General features: G+C 48.1%; 1 protein-coding gene across 1 annotated transcript in view; it reads left to right on the top strand.

Moving 5' to 3' along the window:
• Positions 1-23,321, top strand: part of LOC144153808 (EF-hand domain-containing protein 1-like) — a 38,701-nt gene that overhangs the window by 4,744 nt on the left and 10,636 nt on the right. The window contains exons 2-4 of the mRNA XM_077685536.1: positions 8,238-8,525; positions 18,338-18,487; positions 22,088-22,222. Coding sequence (XP_077541662.1) covers positions 8,238-8,525; positions 18,338-18,487; positions 22,088-22,222 — 573 coding nt within the window. The remainder of the gene's footprint in view (positions 1-8,237; positions 8,526-18,337; positions 18,488-22,087; positions 22,223-23,321) is intronic.

The raw sequence follows: 23,321 nt of genomic DNA, 5'->3' as shown, positions 1-23,321 counted from the left end.
GGTCAATAAAGTCCGCCGGGACGTCGCACGCAACAGATGAGGCCCATGATATCCCGTTCCTAAGAGGCAAGGCCTCTCTTTAACTGCTTCAACATTCGGAAAGAATCGTGTCGCACTTTATCACACTGTGCGTGCCTCCTCAGTTTTGATTGTTTTCTGTTTGTGGACTCCCGTAATTGATGACTGAATTTTGCTGCACCATGTATAGGGCTCTATTCCGATTGCTTTTTTGGGTGATAAAAGGTAGCGTGGCATTTCTCGTGCTGAGGGGAAGAAAAGGAACTGACAAATTAAGAAACATTTTCTGTAATCGTGGCAACAGTGTTTTGTGAAACGGATGATTAATTACCGTCATGAACGGAAGACCGACATAGTGAGGCATAAATTAGGCCAGCGCGTACATTTGCACGTCCGATGCCAAATGAATCAATATGACGACACAGTAAATAAGTAGAGCAGAAATAGAAAAGAGTAGAGTATAAAAAGAAAGGGCCCATCTCCCCGCGAGGGGGACTCGAGTAAATGCGTCGCATAGGGGGTGGGTGTATTGCGTTAACGTTTAGTGTTTGGGGAGTTGGTGGTAGTGAATGCGTTGTATCAGCAGCTTCTTGACGTAGTTTGAATGAGTCAAGGATATAAGGCGCGTTCGTAGCCTTTCATTCTGTGTCGGTTTTGTGGCGCAGTGGGAAGAGCACCATGTACCTCGCGTTCCGCCCACAGGTAGTGAATGCGTTTTATCAGCAGCTTCTTGACGTAGTTTGAATGAGTCAAGGATATAAAGCGCGTTCGTAGCCTTCCATTCTGTGTCGGCCTTGTGGCGCAGTGGGTAGAGCACCATGTACCTTGCGTTCCGCCCGCAGGGTCGTGGGATCGAAACCAGGCGCCGGTAAGTATTATTTTTTTATATAGTGTAGGGGGAGGGGTGCGGACCGGTTGTTGAGAGCGAGGAGGGTAGCGTGGTGCAGGAGAGGAGGAGTGGGGGAGAGGGCGCACCTGGAACGGCTGTTGCGGACGCCGAGGCACGCCGACAACGCCGGGTGACATCGTGAGTTAAAGAAATGCTCTGCATTTAAAAGTAGAGTAGCAAAGTAGAAAAGAAAAGACGTGCTCGGTCGAAGCTACAGGCCGAGCATGTCGACCGCCTGGGTGACAAATCTGAGCTGTTCTTCTTCCCCTTCAGAGGCAAGCCAGTCGTTCCAGGTGGAGATGGAAAGGGATGGAGAGGGATACGAGTCGGAGAGCTGAGCCGCCGGGCAGTAGAATAGGCAATTAGGTGCATCAGCGTAGGCAGTGGGGCAGTTGGGACAAGAGGGGTCAGACCTACTGAGATAGAGGAATAGGCGGGAGGGAGTGATCAGGGCATTCATTTGGATGTGCCGGAGGAGTTGAGCCTCCGTTACGGTGAGTGGTGGATGAGGAGGCGGGTAGAGGCGTTTGTCTAGATGGAGCTGAAGGTAGACCTCCTTGATGGTACAGCCAAGGGAGAGTACCCCACTGTCCTCCGAGGGCCCGGGCCAGGGGATCAATGGTGCCCGGTAAAGAGTTTCGCGGGCGAGTTGATGCGCCAACTCATTGCCGTCAATCCCGGAATGTCCATGGACCCAACGGAGGAAAACGGTGGATGGCTGTAGAGCGGAGACCACTCGTTCGACCTCCTGTTGAAGGATAGAAGGTAGCGAGCGATTTCGTACGTGTATAATAGCGGCGTGAGAGTCAGAAAAGACTGTGTATTCGGGGACGGGGGGAAGTGGAGCAAAAGACTGCAGGGCATGGGCAATGGCGAGAACCTCAAGAGACATTGCTTCCGGAGGGTGAAGGTACGGGCCGCTAGTGTGGGTTTCTGCTTCAGCAAGGTGAGGGTGGTACAGAATGTAACCGCACGGGCCTCGAGGCGCCACAAAGGAGGCATCTAAGTAAGCAATTCTAGACAAGTAATATTGTACCTACAATACCAACATTGTTTTTCTTCGTAGTACAATGTACCAACAGGCCCTTCAGCAAACCCTTTTGCAAGTAATATTGCCGTACCCAAAGAATTGTCCAATATTCTTCAAGAACCCGTAACTGAAGCCGCTGAGTAGCTCTTCTTTAAAGGATATTTTGCTTTGACCGGCATTCGGCAACTACATGTATCCCGGTTTCCATTCTTCCTAATGAGCTGTTAGGCGAGTACTCTGTAAAATCACCTTTTTTGCCGCCTTTTGTACTTTACAGGTAAATAAATAGAATTTGCAGCACCCCTTCCCTTATACCACTACGGAGAAACTAATCCTGCAACTGTATTTTAAGACAGCGCAGAAATACAAATTACCGGTTGCTTGGCGAAACCTTGCATTGTTTCCAGGCGTCCACTGAGCCAAATTGACCGCAATATGCAATCGGCGCTCATTACCTGTTCGCGCGCCTAATTCGCAGTGAAGACAGAGAAGACCCTTTATAACCCCAGCTTTTGCGAAATATACTGCGCATTGATTCGCTTACAAATAAAGCGATCTTAAAAGAGCAGACGAGAGGCGTGAGCATTACGGTGCCCTTTGCCGTCTTTAAAAAGAGCGAGACGTCGAGGTCCCAAGGCGGCGGCTCATTATTGTAGTCGGCAGCCAGGCATCGACCATTTTTTCGCCCATCGATGCGACCCAAACCAGTGCGCCGACCCGAGAAATCTAAGGGAGCGGAGCATTATCTTCGTCGTGTTGGCGCTGAACACGAAGGGGCAGACGCATTCATCGCCGCCGCACCCAAAATAGTAATAAAATGGACCGTACGCGGCCCAGATCCTGGCCCCTTTTCTGGCTTTTTTTTTTCTCATTCGGCATGCTTGCCTTGATATGGGATTGACCTGGATGTGCGCTCAGCTGAAGCGTATAGTGGCCCATTGTGGGGGTGGTGGCCCGACGTGGTGGAGCATGCGAACCATTCTTTTGATTAAAAAAGACGAACGCACATCCCGACAACAAAAGGACGGTCTAGATAAATCGACGCCGGTCAGATATGGTTGTACGAGGCTTAAATAATCGTAATGCGGGATTCGCGTGTTGTGCACCCGTGTCGGTGGTCCGCGAGGCGCACTACAGGTGCTTATCAGTGACGTCACGCTCGCGTTGCTCTTTTGACTGCTCTGCTGAGAATTAGAAATGCGGCCGACCAGCGCGCCTCATAAACGAGCACCTCTCATAAACCACGTATTGATATGATTGTGGGGATTTAACGTGCCGACGCAACGCAGGCGATGAGGCGCGCCGTAGTGGAGGGTTCCGGATTAATTTTGACCACCTGGGGATCTTTAACGCGCGCCGAAATATCGAACAAACGGGTGTTTTCACTTTTCACCTCCATCAGAAAAGCGGCCGCCACGGCCGGGAATCTAACCCGCGACCTCGTGCTCAGCAGCACAACGCCTTAGGCACTCACTCAGCCACCACGGCGGGTAAACCACGTATCGGTATACAGTTAGATCGTTCGTGGATGCGTTTACTTAATGCGCGAAACATCATCGCATGGGTTCGTTCCTCGTTAGCGATTCGGGACTGTGAAGGTCTGACGATCGATTGGACTCACTTTAAGGGAGGTTTAGACGCCCTTTTAGCCTTTGTGCCTTTCTCAAATTTGTTTAGGAAGGGATGGCAAATTTCTTCGTCCACGCTCTTCACACACTTCGCATTGGTATGATACAAATAATAAAAACAAAATGGGAAAATTAATAAGAAAAAGAAAATGAAAATGAAATGATGTTCGCGCGCAGGCTATCTTTCCGTCTATATTTTTTTTCTTGTTGGAGTCGTATAAAAACCCCTGAAAAATATTTCTTGATACCCTACTGCTGTTAACCGTCTCGATGAGAAAGCAGTATAGGTTTTTGTGAAGGCTACTCCCAACCACAGCCGGCAGTGTGAAGTCATATGCGATCGGGACAGCTCACACGGAAGACGACGCTGTAGTATAGGAATCCTGGATTCGCAAAGCCCGGTGTACTCCATATCTTCATGGTGTTCACACGTCGAAACGAACGAAGCGCCGACGTGGTTTCAGTTCTTGGGAGCGGAAGGACGATGGCGCGTTCGCTCTCGTGGCCTCTCCGGGCATCTTAATCTACCAAAACTTACCGAGTATTCCGCAGTTACCTGGCAACCACTGTGCACCATGTCGTGGCCATTCATGGCAGCCTGGCAGAGTTGATTTCGAACCTCTGCCACCGGTTGGTGAAGAGGGCCGTAGCGCAGCGCTACTCTCAAGCTTTCATTAAGATTATGGCGTTTTAACGCGCCGGCGCTACACAGGTGATGGGGCGCGCCGTAGTGGAGGGCTCCGGATTAATTTTGACCACCTGGGAATCTTTAACGTGCGCCGAAATCTCGACACACGAGCGTTTTAGCCTTTCGCCTCCATCAAAAAAGCAGTCACCGCGGACGGGATCAAACCCGCGTCCTTGGGATCAGTAACTAAACGCCTCAGTCGCTGAGCCGCCACAACGGGTCATCAGTTAGTGTTTAACGGCGAAGCTGTAGTTATCTTCCGTGCGTCGTGGATGATGCCCGCCTGTCCATGCGTCGTGTCGACACGAAAAAAAAAATGTTCGACTCCCTTTTCCCGCGGATGGTCCTAGCTCTCAATACAATGTTGGTATCTTGAACAGGATTCTAGTGTGCTGTCACTAAATGGGCTTCTACGGCAGGGAAGGGGACAGCCCCATGTTTTTCCTCTAGGGTGAAGCTCTCAGGTTTTATGAAGTGATCCCAAAGCCATAGTCAACATAACGATATAATGAAAAAAAATACGTCGACATTTTCTAACTATAGGGAAGGAGGTGGGGGGGGATAAATAAAATCACTATATACTACAATATTCTGACGCAAGCTGCACACAGCATACGCGTGTTCGATGTCCGCTCTCCCCACCGAAGTCACCATGAGCCTCCGGCCGGTGGCCCCCACATTTCTTTGACCATTTGCGGTCTCTCTCTCTCTCTCTCTCTCTCTCTCTATATATATATATATATATATATATATATATATATATATATATATATATATATATATATATATATATATATATATATATATATATATATATATATATATATATATATATATATATATATATATATATATAGGGAGTAGTAGAACTTTGAAGATGGTAGAGAACACAAGAGAAGAAAAACTTCGAACAAGGTAAAAGAACGATTGTGGCCTACGTTTCAGCAAAGAGAACTTGCTTTCCTCAGGGCTTGCTTTCAGAACTTGCTTTCCCCTGAGGAAAGCAAGTTCTCTTTGCTGAAACGTAGGCCACAATCGTGATTTTACCTTGTTCGAAGTTTTTCTTCTCTTGTATATATATATATATATATATATATATATATATATATATATATATATATATATATATATATATATATAGTAAAAAATGGGTATAGCTTCTAACAAAACTGTTTATTGGTCGACGTTTCGATCGGATGCCGATCTTTCTCAAGTCTTGAGAAAGATGGGCATCCGATCGAAACGTCGATCGGATATATATATATATATATATATATATATATATATATATATATATATATATATATATATATATATATATATATATATATATATATTTTTTTTTTTTTTTTTCCCCGACGATCAACCATTTTACAGTGCCCCTAATGTACGGTAATGTAACTAGCAAGCGGATAGGAGGTCAGGTATGCGATGAGGGATCGATGCGACAAATGGGAAAGCCTCATTTGTATGCTGATTATTGTCTGCTGTACGTTGTCTCGCTGCGTCCCGCCGGTGCTCCTAGTTTCGTACGCCGGCCCGCGTACATAAGGTTTTTGCGGAGCGCTGCTACCTACCTCAGCTACAACCATGGACAGAGCCGGTCCACCGGCGGTCCATTGTGTGGCTGAACGTCATGCTAATAAAGGTGGAGGAGCAGCGGCAGCAGCGGCAAAACCAACGCGAATCCTCCCATCCCGCCCTTTAGAAAAGAAGATAGCGGACGAGCTCGTCGACGCTTGCTCAGCGTTGCCGCCGACTTGCAGACGATGCGAAGTCGTTGACAATCACGAGCACATCTACAGCTCTGATATTGCTGCCTTCACCGAATCACTGGAGGAACGGCAGTTTAATCATGTGTTGTTTGAATGTATATGTCAATGCGTATATACATAACCATCTTTAACTAGGGGCATAGCGAGGCGAAGGGGGTTGGGAGCTATGGGGGCTCAGCCTCCCCCCCCCCCCTCCCAAATTTTGTAGCACTGCCATGCATAGCGACCAAAGCAACCACTTGCTAAGATTTTGTCTAGAACATAAGGAATCCTCTCCGGGAAGCGCACTTACCCTCCCTAGGTGGCCCGTTTCCCTCCTGGCATGCCTAACTCCTATGCAAGGCCTTCACCCAGAGGGGTGTTCTGCGAGCTCGCGCTCCGCGACGTGACGGAGAGTCGCTGCTCAGAACAAACTAGGCAGATTAGAGGGCGAAACTGCAGGCCTGGCTGCCTCAGTGCCCCCATGCAACCAGGGCCGCCGCTGAAAACCATTGCGTTAACGACGACTTCAGATTTCGTCCCTCCCCCCCCCCCCCCCTCCCCCTACCCCTCCCCCCCCCCCCTTCCTTGCCCCACGTTTAGGTCTGTGTGAATCTTGTTCCCTGCATGTTATTTTTAGTTGCTTTCATGTGCCCCTTTTTAAAGTGTTTGTCGTAATGTACAGCTCGAGGGTTCTTTCCCGTGGAGGGGTGTCGCCAGGTGGCCGTAGTTATTTTATCTCATGAACACCTTCCGGACCTACGAGACTACAAACCCCGCAGGGAGGGCGCTACGTCGTCCCGTTGAGCCTGACCCTCCGGCTGTCCAGTTCCCGAAATCTTTGCCACCGGCTTGCCGGGCGTTGCGGGTTAACCGCCAACTTTACTGTCAAGTTCTAAGCGCCTAAAGCCCGTTCTGCCGTTATACATGGTGCCAATTTACCGACGAATTCACTGCTGCGGCGCCGTTAGTGCAGCAAACGATCTATCGCCACAGCTATAAAGATAGATCGTTCTTCCGCACCAGCGACGTCGCAGTAGCGAATTCGTACCACTTAGAACGAGCTTTCTGCATAAATGTAGACTTTGTTGCCCGTGACCGTTTTGGTGCCCTGATCAAAACATAATCTCGCTTTTTTCAGCACAAAAGTACATTCTGACGTGTTTTTTGTGTGACTAATTTTGGTGGAATTATCCGCAGTACGCGAAGGTTGACAAGCTGCTCCTACGCAATATATTGGTAGAAAAGACAGAGGTGTTAAGATTTGCCCCTAACTGTCGCATGTGTTCAAAAGTGAAAAAGAAAAGATTGTTGAGTCACAAAGCGACATTAAAATAAAACGCCCAGGCACAAGTTGATTGTTTAGAGCTTTTCCCGTGTATAATATCCGCTGCATGCAATCCTTCGTTAGTTTTAGATGAATACACTTCTTTGCTTCTATGTTTTTTGCTTCCGTATTTGTTAAGCGTATATGTTTATATTTGTTCTACATTTGGGCATTTATTTAAATGTTATATGTAGACAAAACAGAAAACTGCAAACAGTGATAGCAGTTCGGCCACAATTCTTGGAGCGTACGAATGAATTTATTTTTACGAATAAATATTTTATTTTTCTTGTTCTTGATAGTACGCAGGATTCAATAATTCTTCCGCAACGTGTAACGTACCTTGATGTCAGTTCATTGCTATGTATTTACCATAAATATTTTTCATCTCTTGAAAAATCATATGGAGGAGGTCGAGATGAAATTTCAACCTCCCCCCCTCCCCCCACCATTCAGCAAAATTTCTGTCTACTCCCCTGTTTTTAACGTAACTATAATTTTGGCCAAACCAAAGCTCACACGCAACAGTCACCAAGAGCCACCAATCCACTTTCGCTCTAGTCTCGAATTAACCACGTTAAACCACGCAAATATTTGCAGCACCTGCCGCCACTCTCCCAAGCTCCACGTTGCACGCAACACAGCATTCAGTGCTCATACGTCACGTTCTCCCTTTCGCATAAATATCCCGTGCAACTTCTGCACCCTCTCCACCTATACCACCCCGGCGTGCCGAACCGTACAAGACAGACAGGTCCAAATCAGTGGATGACGCGGGGAAAACTTCGCGTCTATAGAAGTATCCACTTTATCGCGAATTTCGTTAAATGGTGATTCGTTGTATAGAGGTTTGACGTCCGCGTGCACCCGCAGTAACGCCGCCTGTTCCGGTGGTCTACGCAGAAGGAGCGGTACCCGCTGAGCCACACGTTCGACTTCCGCAGCGGCATGCCCGTGGCCCGCTCCCTGCCGGCCTCGGTCAGTTCTCTGCAGAGGCAGCCGCCGCCCCAGCCGCCCTTCCAAGCGGACCAAGGCGCCGCATTCGGCGGAGGCGGCCCGTCCTGGGGTCAACCGAGCAGCGACGGGGACAACAACGGCGGCAGTAGCACGCGGACGACGCACCACCGGCGGAGGAGGCCCGTGGCCAGCAAGGACAACTTCCTGCCAAACTTCGCCCTCAACGACAAAAAGGTATGCGACCGCAGGATGCGTTGCTGGTCTACTTGGTTTGGATGCATTTAAAAAAGTTTAGGCGCTAAGGTAAAGGTTCACATGTAGGGACTTTCATTGATTGATTGATTGATTGATTGATTGATTGATTGATTGATTGATTGATTGATTGATTGATTGATTGATTGATTGATTGATTGATTGATTGATTGATTGATTGATTGAACCGCCGCGATGGCTCAGTGGCTAAGGCGTTGTGCTGCTGAGTACGATGTCGTGGGTTCGATTCCCGGCCGCGGCGGCCGCTTTTCTGATTGAGGCGAAAAGTAAAAACGCCCGTGCGTACGAGATTTCAGCGCACGTTAAAGATCCCCAGGTGGTCAAAAATTGAATCCGGAGCCCTCCACTACGGCGCGCCTCGTCGCCTGCGTTGCGTCGGCGCGTTAAACCATACATTGATTGATTGATTGATTGATTGATTGATTGATTGATTGATTGATTGATTGATTGATTGATTGATTGATTGATTGATTGATTGTGGGATGTAACGCTCCGGATTAATTTTGACAACCTGGGGATCTTTAACGGGCTAGAGACAAGACAGGCGTTGTGCTGTCTTTTCTTGTGCACGTTTACCACAGCGCGAGTGAACCTTCCAAAAAATGTGTGTTTTTACAAGCGGCAGTCTTTCTTGGGCCACCTAAACACGAAAATTACGGTATGTCATGTCTGCCACTCGCTTCAACACGGCCAAAAACGATGAAAGAATGTTTGAGCCCGATGTGTATCTGGACAAGGCAATTCCAATCATCAAAACTTCTGCCATGGCTCATACCTGCCCACACTATTCAGTGCAAAGAACACAATTAGCATATTGGAGGCAAAGCATGAGTACGTATATCTCAGAGCCGCAGACTTCTTTTAATTGAGAACACACGTTGGATTGGTTTTTACGATAGCAAATAAAAAGCACACGATGCGTTAAAAACAGCGTCGAAGGAAGGAGAGGTGGAAGTGCACACTGAAACAAAAGCGCAGCAGCAACAAAGGTTCGTATACAGACGGCGCGCGAGCAGTGCGAAGGCGGGGAGGTTGAGTTGAATTGAGCAAACGTCTTTGAACTCTTCAAGGTTGGGGCGAGAGGGGAACAAGGAAGATGAAAGGGTGTTACGTGGCAGCAACGCTAGAAATCTATCATCTTTCGACGACATTAGCCCCGACGAAAGATCGCAGTTCACCCGCAGTGCTAGGTCTAGAAAAACGCGGTCAGTAAGCTGCGTTCAATGGTAGCTTTTAATGTTTCAAAGTTTCTGCAGCAAAACGATGTAGAGCACCGAAATACAGGACCGGTTATACGCCGTGTGGTTCTTCAACGCGCACCAGACGTGGCGTGTAATGCCATATTTGAGAGCCTAGGCTGTTTAGCAAATCGTAATTCTTTGTGTCGGCAGTTAAAAATACCAAGAAATTGCCCAGCGCGGGCCTCGCGGCGACCGCCCTGCGTCCCCTGCGCATGTTTGTAAAGCCAAGCATACCCACTTAAATAGATTGTAGCAGGATGGAGAGTTGGACGAGTTGGTAACGCGACATGGTTATCTGGAAACAGCGCGTTAAAACAAGACCACGAAGAAAAGAACCAGACAGGTTGTCTTGTTTTAACGCGCTGTTTCCAAATAACCATTAACAGATTGGCCAAGACCGGGGGGTCGCCATAACACCGCCTGGCAGTAAAAAAAAAACAGGAAATGATGACCACTTATGTGTGCATGCCTCGCGGCGACCGCCCGGCGCCATCAGCGCACGTTTGCAAGCCAAGCATACCCACGTGGGAGTTTGACCAAGATTGACGAACAACAACAACAAAAAAAAAAACTCCAGCATTCCCCGTTACTGTGGCAACACTTAACACTTACTCGAACGAGAAGGACAGGTTATAGCGTACGCCTCTCCTAAGTGATGTCCACTAATTATCACTTCCAAAAAAAATGAAGGAAGCTAACACTTACACCAACAGTGATGGAGTAAAGGCCACTGCGGCAGCAGCTAAGAACCGTGGACTTCAACCGTCGTGAAAGTCGTGAAGATTCGTACCGCTTCGCTACCTTCTAGTCTTGCACGTTAGTGTGAGCTCCGTTCATTTTTTATACGTGATACATGTTTGGAAAAAACTCCCTCCCTCACTCCCTCCCTCTCTCTTGTTTTACTGAACACGAGTTTTGAGCGAAATCATGGAGCCGAAATCGCGGGACAACTTGTTTACTTCAGGGGCTGTACGCGGGTGTTGTTTTTTCTACAGGATGAAGAGATTAAATTATGAGTGTCAGGAACACTAGTTATTGGTAAATTTATATAACAAGTTTCTTCTTGCACTGTTTGATAAGTACTAAACAGCCGGGTTTAAAAGATATATTCACTTATATTATTCCAAAATCACGGGTTTCTGCGAGGGACGTATAGTCGTGAAAAACAGCTGTAACTAGCGAAAATTTAGTCAGGATTGCTGTTGCGAGAGCTTTTCTTTTTCAAAATTTTTGGTATAGAGTAGAGGAAGCTAGTCCGACTGTATTAATTCCTATCACGTACATAAGCGGCCGGGGTATAGCCCACTCGCACGAATAACAGCACGGCCTACTAGACGAAGAATAGGTTGTATGCATTTTTTTTTACCAAGTTACTCAGCTCAGAGCTTTATGTAGCAGAAGCCGTCGCCTGCGCATACACTGCGGTATAGTAGGACGACAATGAGTGGCTTCTGGAACCTTCAAAAGCGTACTAAATTCATGTAGACTGTTCGTTCCTGACGGCTTGTGGGTAAGATGTGAAACATCTTAACACTCTCGTTATCAGCGTCACGGAGGAAGTTCACGTTAGCAAAATCATGTGGCAAAAAAAAAAATGGCGCAGCTGGCAGAGCTGGCGGCCTCTTACTTCGTCGGAGACCCGGCTGTTGCACCTCACATAGATTTCCGAACGTCCCTCTGAAAATTCTCCATGACTGGCAGGCCCGGATCGTTTGGTCCGCAGGGTTTCACATCACTCCCAAAGTGGACCTCGTTAGCACGCGCTTGAACCCGCAGCAACCGGCTTCGCGAACTCGGCCCCTGTGCTCCCCACTTCAGGCGCGAACGCACGTAAACTGGCGAGGAGAACAGCACGCGAGAGATTACGGCACGAACAGGGCAGAGTGTCCTCACTCCGACTCCTCAGAGGTCGCGCTGGCCGACGGCGGGCGCTCTTCGCGAAGCGCACGCTGACATGAGCTCGGTATTTTTTATTTGTACTTTTTTCTGATAACGCTGGACGGCGGAACTAAAACCTTAAACAGCTCTGCTCTCAAAATAGGAAAGAAATAAAATCCAGGCTTACGCGTCATGAAACCTCAGAATTTCAAAGGATGTGAATATGCTTCAAGTATCAAGACAGAGTTCTACGAACACTGTGGCAGGAAACTTTGAGTGAAGGCGATATCAAGTCGAGGGCGAAAACTGACCCTTGCGGCATGCCGCAAGGCGAAGGCATGTTAGTTCCCCATAGAGAAGCTCCCCGAGACCCATGGCCGTGTGGTCTGCCGTCGAAGTTCGTATATAGTTGCCTGCGCGCTCCCAACAGTGGAACGAATCCATATGTTGTCGAGAATGAGGTGTCATAGGCTCTCTCGAGGGCGAAGGTGTCCCTGTCGTTTTAACTGCAGCATGCATGACAGCTTCCGTGGACAGGTTAGGCATGAAACCGAACATGGAATTAGAAGAACCTTCGCGCCCCGATGTGAGCGTGTACCTGCGTGGGCACGTTGTTTTTGAGTAGCCTCCCAAAGGGCGATGTCGGGAAAATGGGATTATTAAGCGACGAGGGTTTTCCTGGCTTTGTTACAGGAATGCCCTCCACGTGTTTCCATTCTTTTGGGAGGATCCTTGTGGGAGGTGCGTCGTTGTACTAGTGCACCCTTGGAAGCAGAACACGTGCCTTCTTTTCCTGCATATAACTTCTTGCTGTGACGTTAATTATTTTGAAAATTGTAAGGCTATAATAAATAGGCAGAGTAGGAAAGTGTTTTTCGCTTAAGCTGCGATATTCAACTTCTTGTCTCTTTCTACACGATATAAGGAGACAAAAGCTGCTTTCTAGCTACTTTCAGGAATCCATAAATAATTTTATTTTTGAAGATGAAAAACGTTTGTCCGTAAAAACGACCCCTATATGCCCCAGAGCAGGGACACAGAAAGCGCCCCTAATTATTCCGAAGCCCTAATGAGCTCTTACAACCTTCACCTTTATCACAACCACGCGCTTTCATATTCTATTCCTGCGAAATGCCGCAGCCGTGTCATCGTGCTCATACCCTTTCGCTTGACTGGAGTTCTAGGGAAACTGCGGATAATTTTCCTCCCTTCACTGAAAGTGGGGAAAACCTGACCTCGATTCCCAGCGCACTGACGCACTTTGTCGCTTGTCAGCCACGTGAATGTAGGTTGAAAAATAATGGAAAGCAGCAATTAGGGTAAATGTGTTTTCCTTGCGAAACCCAGGCGCCATCGCTTTTCTGTAAACGACCAGCCGTGTACTCCACGAGAACAGAACAGAAAATGGAAGTGACGAAGTAACGTAATTTTGGCTGGATGCACGTTCGGTGGTTTTCCCAGTGACGTGCATGGCCCAAAACGTGCAAAGGGGGAAGGAAGAAATGGGCGGTAAACAAATTTCCCCTTGTGAACGCAGAGATTAAGCGAAGTTTATCACCCTCTGGACAGCGACCCGTAAAACGTCCTTCTGGTAGCGCGCGTGATGCTATGAGGCGCTCTCAGTTACTTCTCACTGTGGGACGTGACAACGGCCCCTGCCATTCAATGATGAAAAACGGCTCCTTTGTTTCGTGCAGACAAAAAGTTTGTGAGTGAGTGAGTGAGTGAGTGAGTGAGTGAGTGAGTGAGTGAGTGAGTGAGTGAGTGAGTGAGTGAGTGAGTGAGTGAGTGAGTGAGTGAGTGAGTGAGTGAGTGAGTGAGAGTGAAAGAGTGAGGGAGGGAGTGGGTGGAGTGAGTGAGTGAAAGGGTGAGTGAGCGAGTGAGTAAAAAGTGAGTGAGTGAGAGTGAGTGAGTAAAAAGTGAGTGAGAGTGAGTGAAAGAGGGAGTGAGTGAGTTAATGAGTGAGCGATCGAGTGAGTGAGTGAGTGTTCTTTCTGTTCATGTGGAGATTACATGTCGTTCTTAGATATGAATTACGCCATTTTTCCACTTTCCTACTAATTTAGGACTCGGTATTTCAATTATTTCACAAAAACGGTAAAATATGTGAGCCGTGACAATTACGAATCGAAGCTCCAATTGTTATTGCCAGTGTCTCCCCTGAAGCATTGATTTAGTGCCTGTTGGGAAGCCTTAGAGTACTGCCACAGTAACCGTACCTGCACGCGTCGTGTGCTTATCAGGTTTGCGACCAGTACACGCTGTTACCCTGGTCGATAGCCGTTTACACTATAGTTGCTCCCTGTAAAACTTTCCGTAGCTGACACCTAAATCCGCCATGTGTGTTCCCCTGCCTGCCTGCCATACCCGGCGCGATTAATGTTTGCCAAGCGTTACCCTCGACCGGCGGGCATTTTCGGCGTGTCATTAACAGCCTACTTTGTCCCGTTTAAGGCATTAGTTGCTGCGCTCCCCTGCTCGAAGCGGCCGGGCGCTGCTTCATTAGCGATTCATGCGAATTGCGAGTGCACGGCGACCACTCGCAGAAATTGCCGTCAAATAGGAGTAAGACTACAGGCTTTGCTGCTGGCGTGCGACGGCGTGTCCCCACGCATGACTGAGCTCGCGTCCATCGGGCAGCCGTGACGGAAGGGCCATGATCGGTGACGCAGCAGGCTGTGCCAGCTATAGCTTTGCGCGATATCCATTACTGTCCCCCTCTCTGCCCCTCTGAGCTTCCTATGTCCGCGCGTTGCTGTTATGTGTGCTTGCGTGCAAGGGATGGTTGACGACCTTTCGATCGGGCAGGACGTATACACTGTGTGGCAACGTGACCCGGCACTGGGCTTTAAGGGAATGCCAACGAGATGTAAAGCGATTTCCTGCTGGTAGCGATTGTATCGAGGCAAAATGTATCACTGAGCAGATTGTCGATGTAAGCTGACTAGGAAATGTCGATACTGGGCTCTAGAATTAACGGCTATAACTGATTGACACAGTCATTACCTGGCATTTCGAACAACCAGTGGCTTTGAGTACGTGCTTATCACCAGGGAGCAGATTTTAGGCAAATGCCTATTTTGTTCCTTGCGGTCCTATCGCCCTACTTTTATACATGAGCATGAATTAGAGGTTGAGAAGGACTTAAGAAGAGGTTAAGAAGATCAAGAAGAGGTTTTTATGGGGCCTATTGATGCCTGTGACGGCGTTTGTGCCTAAATGCCCGTTTTCAAACCCGGCGCCTACATGATCGCTGTTCAGGCTCAGGATCGTTATTTGTTTTACCAGGCAACGATGACTGTTCTGAAATTTATGGAGTTCAACTTCGGTCGCTATTTTAAGCAGCTCCCGGAAAACAAAAGCTGACAACAGTGAAATGCGACGCTCATTCTCAGTGACAAGCGGCACAATTCTGAATCCGAAAATCTGGTAATGGTGGTTGTCTGATATTGTTTCCCCAATTTTTAAGGTGATTCTTAGACTACGTTCCGCATGCTCCCCGAACAAATTTCTCCATGCATGTGCAGTCGCATCCTCGTTTCTAGAAGCCCATCTAAATCGACCTTTATCTCCAACGCAATGGTTTAGCATCGAACACGCGTTTGTTAGCGTATCACTCCCATACCGAAGAGCCAATGGCGAAGCATCACTTCGAAGGTGAATTTCCCTATACTTTAAAATACCCACTGCCGACGGCCTCTAAAACACGCATTTTCATCCAAAAAACAATGTTCCGCTGCTAAAAGCATTTTGAAAAATGTGTTGAAGTGCATTTGGGAGTGTTGGGGCGTCTTGCGAAAACAATGTTCAGCTGCTAAATGCCTTCTGAGAAATGTGTTGAAGTGTATTGGGAGTACGGGGCGTCTATAATATCGTTATATATTAGAAAATTGCCACAGTTCTACCTAACAGTCCTCATGTAAGAGCATGTTAATTGCCTAATAAATCGTCAGCTCTATTGCCCTAATATTTGTGTATGTTTTCTTTGTGTTCATCATCATCATCATCAACAACAACATCAACATAATTTATTATACCCTTAAGGGCCCCTTGCGCGGTATTACATAAGTGTGGGGCGGGTAAAACAATAGTACACACATAACAAGAATACAGACAGTGATACAGGAACAATACCGACATACATTCGTGTAGAGAAAGTGAAGACGTACAGGCATGAAGAAGGTTTTGCGTTGTTAAGATCCCTGCAGTTGACAACATTAAAAAAAGAAAAGAAAAAAAATCTCTCAATCTCCACGAAGTGAATAATAATGAGAGGAGCGAAGCTAAAATGCTTATCGGTAAAACCATGAAACATTCGCCCACACATCATATAAAGACTCGACACGTCAAGCTTTCCACCGCTCCGTTGACAAGCCCGTCGACGACGTCGTTGTTTGTGGAGATTATGTTTTGACCTCTTCGGCCAATCTTTGGTTGGCCAATCCCTAGGGGGATCCTGCCACAATCATCATCGTGGTGCCATGTACAGCAGCAACGAGGGACAGGACAGGGCCCGAGCAAGAGTCTTGAGCTCGCAGGCGACGAACGACAACCTCTTCTTCTTCCTCTCCTCCTTGTTGGGTAGCAACGAACGCGTTGAACGTTATGACCCCTTTGGCCAATCTTTGGATGGCCAATCCCTAGGGGGATCCTGCCACAGCAGCAACGAGGGACAAGACAAGGCCCGAGCAAGAGAAGCTTAGCCCCTAAAAGAGAGAAGGAGGGAGGCAGAGAAATGAGCAATTCTAAGAAGTTATCCGTTCCCTAGTTGGCCGCACAAAACAAAATTGCAATTAAATTGCGTCAGTCAGACATAAAGTAGCGCTTTCTAAAGCAGGATTCCCAGCTTTCAAGTATTGTTTTTTATGCCTGTTTCACTGAATGCGATGCTAGAGCAAGCGGCAGTGGCCATTGAACATGAATGTGAACAGTGCGCTTGTTGAATTAAGCGAATTGTTCGCCATTAGTCCAGAAGTTTTATTGGAGTATTTAACAACTATGTTCAACTGTTCGCGCCTTTGTGCCATCGTAAATAACGACATTTTTGGCTGTCCTGCCGCAGATACAGGTCGCGCACGTCTTTGTTTGAAATATTTACACCTTTGGAGGCCTAAAAAGTTGTTCTGCCTGTCTATCTTTGGTGCCTAAAACGAGAATTTTTAATGCCGAAAAACTGTGGTTGATTTCTCTGTCATTGGAATCGGTAAAACACGAAAGTGAAATGTGCAGCGAAATCTGCAGCTGAGCATGGTTTGCAAGTAGGCGGCTGTCTTGTAGGTGGGCTTGGCGAGCGACGTCCTGCTGCCGGATCACTTCTGCAAAGGTGTACTGGCGTCATTTCCATGACGAATAGGACGTCAGTGAAATCTTAGTGTATACCGGCATAAAACACCTTCGTGTTAAAATATAAACCCGCAAACGAACAACCCTAAGGACAACAACGTACTCTTTTTTACTAAAGGTCGCTTCCCCGCAAGCAGACCCTGTATGCAGGGATGCACCCTTTACAGGCCGCTTGCTCCATTGTACTGGCGTCCCTTCCACGACGGATATGACGTCAGTAAAATCTTTGTGTATCCGGGAATAAAACACTTTCGTGTTAAAATCCGGCCACTACTTATCCCGCTTGTCAACGAGAGTTCATTAATTTTCGGACACAGAAGAGCCGCGGCCACGTTATAGCAGAGGGCGCGGCCATTGACGACCTATCACTACTGACATTGAGCGAGCCCGGACACACACATACACAAGAAGGGGGGGGGGGGGGGGGGGGGCAATATTTGAGGGCTTGATAGTTCCAGTTTGAAACGAGCTGCCAACTTCCTCTCCCTCGATTCCGCCACGCTCCCGGTTCTTATTCGTGAATTTTATGGTTGTTTGAAAACATTACAGACGATTTGCACTTTTAGATGCGACGCTCAGAGCATCTCTTGTCGGTGGCCCTGTCCTTCCTGCGTGCGTCCGTTGTTGTCCGCGTGCGTCCGTTGTCCGCAGCCACTCTCCCCCTCTCCTCTCCGATAGCGAACACTCTCTCGCGAGGGGCATTGGATTGGATTGGATGTGGATTGGATTGGAATAAAGTGGATTGTGTTGGATTATGTTGCGTCATAGCCACGGCACTCTCTCCGCGATCTCCCCTCCTTTGGGCGCGCTGCGCATATGACCGGTGTGCCGCTCACCGGCGGCGTTTCGGTCGACAATTGCTGTCCGCTGGCGCTTGAACCCCCCTCAGCGTAGCATCACACCAGGGTTCCCGCGAGGGGAGGTGGGCGTAATTTTTTTTAACATGCATATTCTCTATGGTTACCCCTCTGAAATACTTTGGACCTTACGGTATCATAAATAATTATTGTAAAGTCACTTTGCGTAACGTTTACTTATATGTGTTCTGCCTTCATTTCGTAATGAGCTCCTGGTTGTTTTATATTCCATTTCTTCCAATTTTATGTTCCCGTTTTCTTAGCCTAACAACGACAGATATGAGAACAGTGCATGTGTTTGTGTCTGTGTGTGTAAGCGGGTGGGAGAGTGTGTGTGTATGTGTGTGCAGCAGAGAGAGGGAAAGACAGTGATGCAGAAATCCGCCTTATATGCTCTGATGAAGTAACATTTATTCTGCATATTTTTTTCCTATTTCTCCGCCTTTTCGTGCAGGTACTGCACTTCCAGGGCTACTTCCGGGAGGAAGTCGACAATTCCCCGTTCGAGCAGTACCGAGTGAGGCCGGTGGACATCTTCTACTTCCTCGAGGACGACAGCGTCTCCGTTCGGGAGCCCAAACAGGAGAACAGCGGCCTTAGTCAGGTGCCTTCTTCCTACACTGCCCTGTTATACCCGCACACAGCTCGGCGTTAAATGAGGATGAATGAGGGAGAACACAGCAAAACGCAGCGGCTACGTCACCTACAGTGCGACACGCTGAGTCTCAGGTTCGAAAACTGCAATGAATAGTAGAGGCCTGCCTTTTTTTATTACTCAATGATGACAGTGAGTGCCAGCCAAGAATCACTCGAATAGTTTTTGATACAAGTCGAAGTGTGGTTAGGGACTACTTAGTCTACTTATAGGTCATTGCCCATAGACATTTCAGTAGTGCACACCTGGGTCAAAATTATAGTTGTGGTTGTAAATGCTTCAGAATGTGTATGTGAACTCGACGAAAAAAAACCTGTAACGCTTGGTATGCCGCACATTCGCCGCATACAGAAAAGCTATTACAAAAGGCCCGAGGGCCTTCATAATTTAATGTAAGGTCGCTCATACTACCTCTTGAAAAATGTCTCCCGAGATATGCATTTGTGTAAAGTGGCAAGGATGACTTGAATGGATACGTCTGGTCTTACGAAGGTATTTTAGAAAAAGGCGCGAGACTGTTATACTTTCATATGCGGCTCGTTATATTGAACTTAAAAAAACATTATTCCCAGCAAAGCATTTGTGCATCTTACTTTAAAGAATACATTTTTATTTGTATACATGCGGTGTTACGGAGGTATTTAATAATAAAAGCGTTCGAACCATCATACTTTGATTTTGACGCCGCAGATTCATATTGCCCCAAACAATATCTTCCCGGCACCGAATTTGTGTATACAGTCGAACACGGATATATCGAACTCCAAGGGGATCGCGAAATAGTTCGATATATAAAAAATTCGATATAAAAAATATGGGCTCTGAGACCTCACCTATGGCGGACGAGCACTTACCGATCGTCGCATTCAAGAATGACAACTAATTCCGCACTCACGACGCAACAGGACGCTTTATTTCCGTGAAAAAAAATTCGCTGACCTTGGCCTGCTTCTTCGTCCTGGAAATTAAATTAAAGAAGCTGGTCTCGATCTTCTCGAGGCTGCACAACTACAAAATTCCATCAGCACGCTGCGCCTTCGCACACCATGCACAACACGCACGCAAAAGAAGAACAGCGCGCGCACCACAAGAACTTTGAAGGTAACAATTCCAAGGCTCTCTGAACGGACTCCAAAAAAGCGCTCGCGATGGTCATCTTCGAGGGAAACAGTGATCTCCGAAAGGTGCGGGACAACTCGCCAAACAGCAGCAACAGCAGCAAAATGCAAAAGAAGGAGGCCGCCAGCGCCTTCGTTCCCTCTTCCCTTTCCCGAGACGACATCGGGGGAAGACAGACCCAGAGAGAGAGAGAAAAAAAAAACCCTTTTTCGGCAAACCGGGGAACGTACGCAGCCGCAAAACAAAAAAAAAAAAGGACGTGCGCAGTCGGGGCATCCCTACCTCGAATTGTCACATTTTCCGAGCGTTCGGGCTTGTGTGCCTAGAGAGATTCAGCATACCGGGCTCCGTCCGCTAACGCTACGGCGGCAGGTAGCGGGGCCCGACTGGGCGAGCGCAAATTTGTTGCGGTAGGGGGGATTAGTTCCGCGAGTCAGTCTTCGCCATGCCCGCGCATTCCTCCACATTCTCCTCAACCTCAATCGGGGGTGCAGCTACCGCCGAAGAGTACCTTCCAGCTCGCGCGGAGTTCGATATACGCAATGTTGGGAAAAATACGGTTCGATATAAACGTACGAATTCCTATACTTTTACACAGAATTTTCAAGGGGATAATTTATGAGTTCGATATAGACAATAATTCGATATAGCCGTGTTCGATATATCCGTGTTCGACTGTAGTAGTGACGCTGACCTTAAAAGGGTTCGTAATGGCGTGCTTTATTGTCATACGTGCGGTATTAAGGTGGTATTTATTAAAAATCTCTTGTGCCTTCCCAAGTGTTATCACACTGCTTATGTGGCATCTGAGGGACATATTTTCACCAATGCGTGTGTGTATAATGCTGAGGCCGACTTTAAAGGGGCTTAGTGTACAGCATTTTTATCCATCAATTCCCACTTGGAAGTTTCTGCAATTTTTGAAGCGAAGCTTTCAGCCTCTCCCTGATGTCAGCTGTAGTCCACCAAAAATGCACTGCGGGAAAGCCAACTTTCCCGCACGATGACGATAATCGCGGGTGTAGTGAAGAAAAATTAAAACTTTTCACGTGGTCGGAATCGAACCTTGGTGCCTCGGATTAGGGAGTCGACGTCGACCCGATTGCGCTATTCCGGCACGGTCGAACTGTTTGGATTTGGAGAAGGGTCCACGGACGTGCAAAATTAAACAGAAAAATCGTGCACACCTCCGTCTAACGACGACGATGATTGAACGCTAGGGAAATCACCTGCCGCGGTGGCTCAGTGACTAAAGCGTTGTTCTGATGAGCCCAAGGACGCCGGTTCGATTCCCGGCTGCGGCGGCCGCTTTTCTGATGGAGGCGAAAAGCGAGAACGCCCGTGTGTACGAGATTTCGGCGCTCGTAAAGATGCCCAGGTGGTCAAAATTAATCCGCAACCCTCCACTACGGCGCGCCTCACCGCCTGTGCAGCGTCGGGTGGTTGAACCTCATAACCAATTAATCGAACGTTAGGGAAGTCGCAGGGCAATAAGCCGTCCAGATACGAAATACCTTGAGCGTGCGGTAAGGTGTGTCCGCTCGCTTCTGGGTTAGTTCCTTCGGTGTTGGACCCGATTTCGGAAAGCCTCGCGTTCCCCCATCGTTGGCGTTTCGAAAGAGGGGTGGTTGATTTTTTTAAAGCAAAGCTTCACTATTTTCGTCCAGCGGTTCCGCGGAGGATGCGTAAGTTAACCTTTTGACCGGAGACACACCCCCGGCGACACACCCCTCGAAGTGCATCGCGTGTTTCGCCGGGCCCGCTTTCCATGCTGCGCACAAAGCCTCGTTTTAAGTCGTTGTGCTCATATGAGCAGAAGCCTCCGCCGGGGTAGCGGCCGATCAGCTGATCGGCAGCCGATTCCCCCCCCCCTTCTCCGCCTCCCATTTATGCGTCGCTGGGTCGCCTCGGGATACGTGACTCATCTCGCGCCCGGCGAAGAGGAACGTCGCGTTCGCCGTGAATGAACGCCGCGTTCGCCGGGCCTCCTTCTATGAGCGTTGCACGGGACCGAACGGCTTTGAGCCGTGGTCGGCAATACAGCTACATCAAAGGTTAGCCAAGCCAAACCAAGACTCAACCAGACCAAGCCAAGCTTTTGCTTTGCATATCCAAGGTTAGCTGAGCTAGGCCGCAGCCATTTTTTTTTTTTTGAGGATCTTACAAGCTTGTCCTGATGAATGTCGTACATGATGGCCACCCGTAATGGAGCGCCAGCAAGTAAACCATTCCCTGCCGTAGTGTAAACGTTTACCTGTCCCTCTGCGCACTCGCGTAAACAGTCGAAAGAAATACGGCAACACATGCTCCTTGGTCTTGTTCAAATGAAGTATGTTTGTTTAGACGGCTTCTGCAGTAGGTGTAGCGCATTGCTATTACTCGACCGATATCCTGCTATAGGTGCTCAGTGTCGAATCCTCGCTGCCGCAGGGTTGCATCGTACGACGGCACCGCATCCGAAGGCCGGACGGCAGCTGCTTCCACTGGAGCGACTTCAACGTCGGCAGCGACCTATCCCTGTACGGCGTCACCTACAGGCTCATCAACTGCGACAAGTTCACAAGGGTGAGCGAAGAGCTTCTTGCGCGTCAGAACTAAAACGGCTAAGAACGTGAGCAAATTATGGTCAGGCACGGGCTCTCAGGCTGCTTGTAGATACGAGCAGCTATACACATTTACTGCTGTGCCAGCTGATTGCCCTATACGTGGAACATGTGAATACGTGACTCTTCATCCCCTCCAGGCCTTTCGAACAAGGAAAATCAAAGCCGCTTTCTTCAGAGAAAGGGGGTCAAGGCACGAAGCGTTCCCCTATGCAACCTGAGTCAAAGTCCGAAATTCAAACTGCTTCGACCGTTTAGGAATGGCGAGATGGGATAGACTTCGACTTCATAATGCGAGGGACCCAGGTTCGACTCCTACCACGGAAAGTGGTTTGTTTTTTTCCTGGGGCGCTTGATGTGCCTACGCTTATCATCCTCGTCGGCTTGTGAAACCCACTGTGTAAAGTTGGCTTTCTTGCAGTGCGTTATGTAGCGACATTGAACGCCATCAGTGAGACACAACAAGCTTCGCTTTTAAAAAATGGGTGGGTGGCGAGCGGCGTATGGGTGGCAAACTGCGGTACAGTTGATTGTGTTGGACGCTTCGATAGTAGTTGGGCAGATCGCTGTGCTTTCCTAGAATTAGGTTCAGGTGATAAAAAACCATAAAATAAAGAATTAACCCGCTGTACTCGTATCTCAATCACTACGAGCAAGAAAATTTCTTTTTTGTATTATAGTAGAGCCCGCTTATATCGAACAGCGCGAGGATTGTAAAATAGTTCAATAGAGCAAAAATTCAATATAGAAAGTGAAGCAAAAAAAAAAACTTATATGAGAGCAATCTTGCCGACGGAGTCACGAGCTAACGCTGAGCTCTTACCACCCTCCAGATCACTATTGATGCGACACTTTCTCGGAAAGAAAACATTAATTTAATGAGGCGGAATAACTGCGTGAGTGTAGCCTGCTTCTTGGAGCACAACGCGTTGCTGGTGGCTGCTTGCTCCACGGTATCTAAATAGTCGACAAGCACAAGACCGCTGCCCTCAATGGCACTGCACTATCGCCGCAGCAGGGCCACGGCAGCGACGGCTTCGCTCGGGCTCGGAAGCGGTACG

This window comes from Haemaphysalis longicornis, unplaced genomic scaffold, assembly GCF_048455015.1.
Source record: "Haemaphysalis longicornis isolate Haplotype H1 unplaced genomic scaffold, Haemaphysalis longicornis Haplotype H1 scaffold_9, whole genome shotgun sequence".
NCBI lineage: Eukaryota > Metazoa > Arthropoda > Arachnida > Ixodida > Ixodidae > Haemaphysalis > Haemaphysalis longicornis.
Note: the sequence above shows the minus strand (reverse complement) of the source record. Positions and strands in the feature narration are given on the sequence as shown.